We start from the raw sequence: 8717 nt of genomic DNA, 5'->3' as shown, positions 1-8717 counted from the left end.
GAGGAGAGCTACGAATCCATCCGCTCCATCCATGGTGAGGAAGCCAACTTACGGTCTGATGCCTAAGCCACGTTTCCTGGGATCCTGGGGTGCTGGCCCGGCCCTCCTCACCCCAACCCTGTGCTCTCCCCTGCAGATGCTGTGGCTGCTATTCCTGACTCTCCCCTGCCTAGGGGCTTCCATGCTCAAAACCCCAGGTGACTTCTAACCCCATGGCAACACCTGCCCTGCCCGGGGACCTTTGTCCCTGCCCGCAGGCCAGCCGACCCTCCAGGACAGGGTGGGGAGGTGACCTGTGAGAATGGCCTGGGAAGCTACCAGGCTCTGCAGGATGGCACAGCCTAGTCTCTGACCCCTCACGTTGCTTCCCCAGCACCCGCCCCTGAGAATGAGCTGGTGGGCATCGTTGGGGGCCACAGTGCCCGCCAGGGGAAGTGGCCGTGGCAGGTCAGCCTGAGGGTCTATGTTTACCATTGGGCCTCCTGGGCACACATCTGTGGGGGCTCCCTCATCCACCCCCAGTGGGTGCTGACTGCCGCCCACTGCATTTCCCGGTGAGTCCCTCACATTGCAGACCCCCGATTGGGTGGAGGTGGGGGCAGGGGCAGAAGCAGAGATGGTGAGGGGGGCAGAGATATGGTGGACTTCAGTTCTAGACTCTTGGGCAGCGGGGCTGTCCAGACCAAGCCCCCTCTGCGGGGCCAAAATCTGCCTCCCCCAGGAAAGACGCCGACCCGTCAGCCTACCGGATCCACGCCGGGAATGTGTATCTCTACGGGGGCCGGGCCCTGCTGAAAGTGAGCAAAGTCGTCGTCCACCCCAAATACGTCGCTGCCTATCTGGGCTATGACCTGGCCCTGCTGAAGCTGGCCACGCCCTTGAGAGCATCCAACAGCATCCGGCAGGTCTCCCTGCCATCTCAGTCGCTGGATTTTAGCCCGGAGGACGAGTGCTGGCTTACCGGCTGGGGCCGGAGGTCATACTTTGGTGAGAATGCCTGGGGTGGGGGGTGGGGGTGGGGCGGTCCTGGAGAGATGCAGGGAAAGTTCCAAATCCGTCTCTTGGAAGAAGCTTATGGGAGATGGTTCAGAAGAGCGGAAATAAACGGGGAAGAAAAGGAGCCTCCTTTATAGGCGTGGGTGGGCACGTGGCCTTGCAGCCTGGCATGGCCCCTCGGACTCTCTGATTTTCGCTTGCATGAGAGAACCTGGCCTTGAGAGGTCAAAGGTATTTGCCAAATCCAATGATCAGCTGTGGCCTGGAGGATCAGCCCAGTGGCCCCGGACCTGAACGCGATGCTCTCTCTCTCTAAATATATTCCCTGATTTTTTTGGGGGGTGGGGTGGGGAGATCTGGTTATGGTTTTCAAATGCGGAAATAATATTTCCTCATATTTTCTTGAGACTTTCAGGCCATAGGCATTAGGGTGCCTGGGGCCACCATGACAGAGGACCTCAAACGGGGGCTTTTAAAACAACAGGAATTTCTCCTCTCAGTTTGGAGGCCAGAGTCCTGAAATCAAGGTGTTGGCAGGGTTGGTTCTCTCTGGAGGCTGTGGGCGTTGGTCCTTCCTGCCTCACTCAGCTTCTGGAGGGTCCTGCTGTCTCTTGGTTTGTGGCCACACCCTTCCTATCTCTGTCTGCTTTTGTCCTCACTTGTCATCTCCTGGCTGTGTCTCTGTGTCTCCTTCTTCTTAAGAGGACAGCAGCCATTGCATTTAGGGCCCATCCTAAGTCCAAGGTGACCTCATCTCAACTTGACTCGACTTCCACATAAGGTCACCTTCTGAAGTTCAGGGTGGGCATGAGTTTTGCGGGGGACACCGGGGGACATTTTCAACCGTGTACACACAGTGTGTCTGTTTTTATGGAATTTGAGCCCATGTATCACAGCAGGAGGGGTCTGTATGGATGGCCTGTGGTCACACACACCCCATCCAGGACAGATGGGGAAACTGAGGCTTAGGCTGGTTCCAGGTCAGAGTGGCAGAGGCCCTTGCGTCCAGGGCTCCTCTTTGTCTGGCCAGTGTGGATGGTGCTGGGTGATCTGTGGCACGGGGGACAGCTGGCCCAGTTTCCTGACCCACTCTGCTTCCACCCCAGAGCCACTGCACCCCCCCTATCGCCTGCAGCAGGTACAAATCCCACTGGAAAATGATGATGACTGTGAGAAGAGCTATGGGAGGTACCTGCATGTCAGAGCCAATAGTAAGATCATCCCAGAGGACATGATGTGCGCTGGCACCCTGGGCCGGGGCCCCTGCATGGTGAGATGCGTAGGCCAGTCCTGCCCCAAGGGTCTCCTCCTGGCCCTGGCCTGCTGAGGTTGGGCACCTTGACCCTTGACATGCCCTGTGATTGTCCTCTCTCCCCACAGGGAGACTCCGGGGGCCCCCTGATGTGCAGGAAGGGAGGCGCCTGGATCCAGGTGGGCGTGGTCAGTTGGGGCATTGGTTGCTCCATGGTAGATCTGCCTGCCGTCTTCACCAACGTCCAGAAACACTCGGACTGGATTCAGCGGCAAATCCAGAGGCGCCAGTGAGCCCCAGGCCGGGGCCGGGGCCAGGCTGCCCGTCAGTGGAGCGTGGGGCGTCTCCAGCCACGTCACATCCCCAGTGTGAAGCTCCTCATCCCATTCTTACTCCCCTTCCTTCCCCAAACTTCAGCCCTCCCCTCTCCTGCTCTTCTAGTGGTTCCATCCTTTCCTGCCGGTGGGGACGGGCAGGAGGGCCCCGATGGGGTTGGGGTGCTATGCGCTGCTTTTGTCTCATTAAACTGTTTGGTAAACAGGTTGGTGGTCAGAGTGATCTTTGCGGTGGGTGTGGCTGCAGAGTCAGGGGACCCAGCTCTCTGGTTTGGGATCTTGGAGTGCTCGGGGGTGGAGGGTGGGGAACTTAGGCTCAGCCATGGGGAGGATAGATGGGTGAGGTGGTCGTAGATTCTTCCCCAACCCTGGGTCACCATGCCCTACCCCATCCCATCTGCAGCACACTCTGTCACCAAGTGAGGGTGTTCGTGGGTTCCGTCATCCTCAGGATCTCATTCACACATGCATTCATTCATTCATTCATTCATTCATTTTTTCCCCACCAATGTCAGTGGTACCACATCCTGGGTTATAGGAGAAAAAACTTGGCCTCCTTTGATCACAGGGTCTGGAGCGGAGGTAGATATACACCAAAGATTTGAAATGCATTGTGGAAGGCCATATCACAGAGAGACATACAAAGTCCACAAAAGAACCTGGTGGGCGGGTGCCAGACAGGAGAGGTGCCTTGAGTGAGATGCTCAAGAAGTCCTTAGCATTTATATATTATTAGACTTTTTATGATAAACTTGCATTGTGCACACAAAATGGACAACAAAGCTATTTTCACTGTAAGGAAAGAACATTAATAATATCAGACCCTTTCTATCAGGAAGGGCTTATCTAAATCTCCTAGGCTGAAGTTTTGTCCTCAGTGCCCCTGAGGGATTCAGGTGGGCTCAAGAGAGGTGTCCCACACCTGGAAACATTCTCCCCTATGGTTGTGACCCACGCCCCTCCCGTCAGCTCCCAGGGGGTGAGGGCTGAATTCTCCTGAAGCAGGAGATGGCATGTGTGGGGGCGGGTACTTCTAACATCCCCTGCTGTCGTGGGGTCAGAGGGACAGGGCTGTGGCTGGTCCAGTCTTACACTGGGAACCGGGGTTCCAGCTTCTCCCATTGTGTAGGCTGTTTGGAGATATTGTCCCCTCTTCTTCAGCCCAAATTTCTTAGCCATCCTCACTTCCCTGCTTTGTGAAAATGTAGACAAGCTCTGACCACATAACACCAACCAACAAGGATAACTTTGGGGACACGATCAGAAAGAACTGGGATGCGCTTCGACAATAGTGTGAGATGGGCTGTCAGGGTGAGGTCCCTGGGAGGCTCAGGAGAAGAGCAGCAAGGATGCTTGCCAAAAATGTAAATGTAACCGGCAAAGGTGCAGAGTTGTCATAACAACTTTCTAAAGCAGGAGACAGGGTTGGGGGTGGAATAGAGAAAACCTCATCAAGGTGGAGGAAGATAGTTGAAAGATAAAAGCGCGGGATTGTTCAATAGCACCCTCTTTTACTTCCACTCGTCAGTGTGGGTCTGGTTTTGTCACTGGGAACCCTGATTGAAACAGAACGTAAGAAGCAGAAGCATCATTATTCATAGACAGTGATTTTCCACATCCAGAGAGCCTACCAACAAGTTATTGGAACTAATCAGAGGGGAAAACTTGCTGGAGGCAAGATGTACAGAAATCGGTCACATTTCTCTCACCAGCCACAAAATGGACAGTGTCATTTTTAAAAGATGACAGTCACGGGCCGGCTGGGTGGTTCAATTGGTTAGAACGCGTGCTCTTAACAACAAGGTTGTTGGTTCGACTCCCACATGGGATGGTGGGCTGCGGCCCCTGCAACTAGATTGAAAGCGGTGACTGGAGTTGGAGCTGAGCTGCGCCCTCCACAGCTAAGATTGAAGGACAGCAACTTGACTTGGAGCTGATGGGTCCTAGAAAAATACACTGTCCCCTTCCCCAATTCCCCCAACACTGTCCCCTTCCCCAATTCCCCAATAAAATATAAAGAAAGATGACAGTCACAACAGCCACAAAGCTATATGGTACGCAGGGATAAAGTTAGTGAGTGTTGAGTAAGATCTCTATGTGAGAAGTATAAAGTGTAACGAAGCTCATACAAGGTAGCCCAAATTAATGGAGAAAATGTACAATGATTATGGGTGAGAAAAATGCAATATTGGATAATTCTCCCTTAATTATTCATCTACAAATCCAATACAGTTTTGATCACTATCTCAAGGTTTTCGCAGAGGTTGAAGAGCTGACACTAAGATCTAGGAAGGCATAAATGGCCGAGTCTAGCCAAGAAATTTTGAAGAGGAAGAATAAGGGGAGATTCCAGGATATGAAGCATCAGTTAAAGAGCTGGAGTAACTGAGACAAGGGCAGACAAGGGAACAGGATGGGTGAGAGGCCTGGAAACAAATGTTGCTGTTCACACATGGAAACCGGGTGTTGTGTCTTGGTAGGAGACACCTTCTATGCCTGGAGGGCTCTGGGGTTTCACTGTGTGACCGTGAATGTGTGTGTTGTGCTGGGGTGCATGGCCCCTCCCTCAGTTCCACACATGAAAGCTTGGAGCCTCTGGGTCCCTAAGTTGGCCACCCCCCCACCCCCACCCAGAGGTCCATGGCCACATTTAGCCACCTCTGGACACCTAGGGGTTTAGCAGAGAAGTTCCACTTCCCACTCAGCCTGTATTCCATCTTACTCAGGTTACTGAACAGGCATATTACACAGACTCACACCAAGTTAGTCGACTGTTATTTTTTGTTGTGTTTTTTTTTTTTTTAGCTGAGCCATCCTGCCACCTGTTGGCAGCTGTTGGCAGCTCAGCCCGGGCTGGGAATCGAACCGGTGACCCTGTTGCTCAGAGCTCACACTCTTGAGCGAGCTCTTAACCAACTGAGTCACTCAACTTTGAATACAAAATTTTAACATAGTAACTTTACCTTCCCCCCCCCCCCTTGTAATTACTAAGCTATAGACTCAGCCATCAGTTGTTGCTTTAAATTCCAGACTCAGTGCTCACTCAAGCCCAGTCAACTGGTTACTCCTCAGTTTCCTTGGCTGGAAAAGCGAGGGTAAGAGCTGTGTCTTTGCTCTATTGAAGTGAATGAATTGATACATGATTGAGTGAACAGGTGGATGAGTGAACATCTGAATATCCAAGGGTACATGGACAAGTCAGATAATAGGTGGCTGACTGGAGGAGGGACAGATAGATGGACAGATAGATGAATGGATAAATGAATAGATAGAGGTATAGATGGATGTAGGAGAGATGGATGGATGGAGAAAGGGAAGGAGTGAGGGAAGAATGGATGGACAGACAGATGGATGGACAGATAGCTGGACATAGAAGAGATGGATGGGTGGGTGGATGAATGGAGGGATGGACAGATCACAGTGGCTCAGTGGTCCCAGCTTGAGTAGCATTTTGGCCTCAGAAACTGACTGAGCATCGTTGATAATTAGGTGGGACAAATATACATGCAAAAATGTTTATCCTGAGATTATTATCATAGCAAATAACTGGAAACCCCCGAATGTCTGTCCCTGGAGCATTGGTTAAATAAGTGACCCGAAATCCATACAAACTGAATACAGTGCACCATTAAAAATGGTGAATTTCTCTGCAGATGGGCAGTGGTGAGGGGAACCGTGTACACAGCCCCCTCCTATGAACATGTGTGTGGGAAGGGGGGAGTCGTGGGTGGCCGCATAGTTACTGCTAGTAGGGAATTATGGAGAATTTCTACTTTTAATTTATTTTTTTTGTATCCCAAATCTTTTACTTTATTTTCATAATAATAATTTAAAAAATTATTTTCACGTTGATAGAAGAGAATGTTTTCTGATTTTTATAGCCACATCAAAGTGGGTTTTAAGCCACTCACCAAAGAGCTATTTATAAGTGGCAGGATCTCATTGGCTCCAAATGGCCTTGGGACTCCGTCTCCTCACCCCAGGTAGTGTGGTGGTGCCAGTCATGAGGGAGGGTCTGCATGAGTGGCAGGGGGGCTCAGTGCATTGGGGGGACTGGCAGCCGGAAGTGGAGCACCAGCAGATGTCCTGTGAGGCTGAGAAGAGGCGATCTCGTGCAAATGTGTGGTTCTCTGTGGGGACTTCTAGAAACATTTGGGGGACACTTGCCATGTCGTGCCAAAGAACTGTGGCAAAGCCAGGAAGTTTGTGTTTACTTCTAATATTGTTCATTTGTTCCCAAAGACTGGGTTATGGTTGGGGCCCTGGAAGAAATGAGGTCGTCAAGGACCTTCCTGCCTCCAGGTCCCACGGCCGCAGACTCTCTGTACCCTGAATTCTGAGACATTGGCACTTGTGCTCGGCCTCTCGGGCGTGTCTTTCGCCCACATCAACTTTTGCTTTTCAACATCAGCCCTGGTAGCCACATCCTTTACCTAACGATGTCCCTTAACCCACATCCTGGCTGCAGGCCTGGACTTGACCTCTCATTGGCCAGTCCCTCTGGTCCAGGTCCTGACAGTTGCATGATTCCCATCATGCAGCCCCCAGCCCTTCCTCTGATCCCATCACTGAGCCTTCATGGTGGTCCAGGCCTGACCCTATCAAGGCCACCAGGTATCCTGTCCCCAGGCCAGGTTGCTTAACAGTCAATGCAGGACCATCACGGAGCAACGGTCTGAGGTTGGTCCCGCCTAGATAAGGGACCCTAGGCCCCATGACGGGCACAGAGAGCAGGACACCAGGTAGTTCTCTTACGTAGGTGGCATTCGTTCATGCCCCTGACATCACTCCTCGTGCTGTGTGTCTCTCTCAGGCGTGGACACCTGGCCAGAGGCAGGAGGGCAACTGCCCATCGGCCTCGACTCTGAGTCTATAGGCGGCTGGGCATCTGCTGTCCCTGTGGGCCTCTCCTGGGCCGTTTCCCCTTGGCGAGCCCATGTTCTCCCTCTTCTCTTCCCAGATGCTGGAAGCAAAGCTCTCTGTGATGGGCTATGGGTCTCTGTTCCTCTGTCCCCACTGGAGGTGACTCTAGGTCAGTCCAAATGTGCTGTCTCCCTTGTCACCTTCCTCAGGTCCTGAGGCACAGAGGACCCAGGCACTCCGGGTCACTGGCACCAACAATTGCAGAGGTGGCTCTGAGCCGGGTGCTCAGGGAACAGGGAGCCTTGAGCAACTTCAGTAATCGCCTTCTTGAGTTGCCGTTGGGGAAACTGAAGCACACGCAGCGTGTTCTTGACAGGAGAGGGGCCCGAGGGCAGGGCTCATGGAGGCCTGAAGAAGGAGGGGGTCTGTGGATTTAGAGTGGGGCACCGGGGTGGGGGCTGGTGGATGGGGAACCTCAGGACCCCTCCCCATGTGGAGAAGGTCCCCCTGGACCCCTTACAGTAAACTGCACCTGCCGGGACTGATTGAGCTGACACTGAGGAGAAACAGGGCCTGTCTACACTGGCCACAAGCAGGAGGAGAAGAGCTGGGCCTGTCATGGGCTCCAGCTCATGTGCTTGGATTTGGGTTAGCCAGGGGTGGGCCTGGGCCCTGAGCGCCCGGCATCATGTCCAGCATGCGGCTCCCAGGCCTCAGTCACCCAGGTGGATGATGGGAAATGTGGCCTCCACTTTGCTGAAGCTCTACTCCTTCCATAAGGAAGTGAGGACCCCTCTCCAGAGACTGCATGAGCTGGAGAAGGGGGGCAGGGGGAGGCCCTGGGAGCTGAGAACCCCTGTGGAGGCTGGAGGCAGAAGCTGTGTCCTCTCCATGATGCCAACAGTGCTGCCATAGGCTCAAGGCCCTGGGGAAGTTGGTGACTTGTGTTCAGAGCTGGGAGGTAAGGCAAGGTTTCCTGGCTTCAAGGTCAAAGTGGGGGTGCAATCCAGCCTGCCTTCCCCAGGGGCAGTTGGGACTTCTGTGAGCTCTGTCCCGTAGCCTTCTCTCTTCCGACTCTGCCCGGGATCCACGTGGCTCAGGGTCTGCCAAGCCTCAGGACCCCGGGAGAAGGGGTGATGGTGGTGAGGGACTCTCTGACACCAAACTGCCTTTCTTTCCCACTCCGCCCCCAGTGGAGGCGGACCAAGCCTCCTGCCCACTTCCTGTGGCCCAGAGATAAAGGGGCTCAGGAGACCCAGGAGCAGAGAGCT

General features: G+C 53.4%; 1 protein-coding gene across 1 annotated transcript; it reads left to right on the top strand.

Moving 5' to 3' along the window:
- On the top strand, nucleotides 1-2789 carry LOC109385843 (putative serine protease 29). The gene is made up of 6 exons (XM_019648471.1): nucleotides 1-34; nucleotides 137-197; nucleotides 374-554; nucleotides 722-987; nucleotides 2103-2266; nucleotides 2377-2789. The coding sequence occupies exons 1-6, from the start codon at nucleotides 32-34 to the stop codon at nucleotides 2539-2541; spliced, it is 840 nt and encodes a 279-aa protein (XP_019504016.1). The 5' UTR covers nucleotides 1-31; the 3' UTR covers nucleotides 2542-2789.
- The last annotated feature ends 5928 nt before the right edge of the window (nucleotides 2790-8717 follow it).

This window comes from Hipposideros armiger, unplaced genomic scaffold (genome assembly GCF_001890085.2).
Source record: "Hipposideros armiger isolate ML-2016 unplaced genomic scaffold, ASM189008v1 scaffold_126, whole genome shotgun sequence".
NCBI lineage: Eukaryota > Metazoa > Chordata > Mammalia > Chiroptera > Hipposideridae > Hipposideros > Hipposideros armiger.
This window is presented reverse-complemented; position numbering and strand designations above follow the sequence as displayed.

Coding starts and splice junctions, on each gene's coding strand:
- LOC109385843 (XM_019648471.1), top strand. Junction 198..373: donor TTCCATGCTCAAAACCCCAG/GTGACTTCTAAC, acceptor TTGCTTCCCCAG/CACCCGCCCCTGAGAATGAG. Junction 988..2,102: donor GGGCCGGAGGTCATACTTTG/GTGAGAATGCCT, acceptor CTTCCACCCCAG/AGCCACTGCACCCCCCCTAT.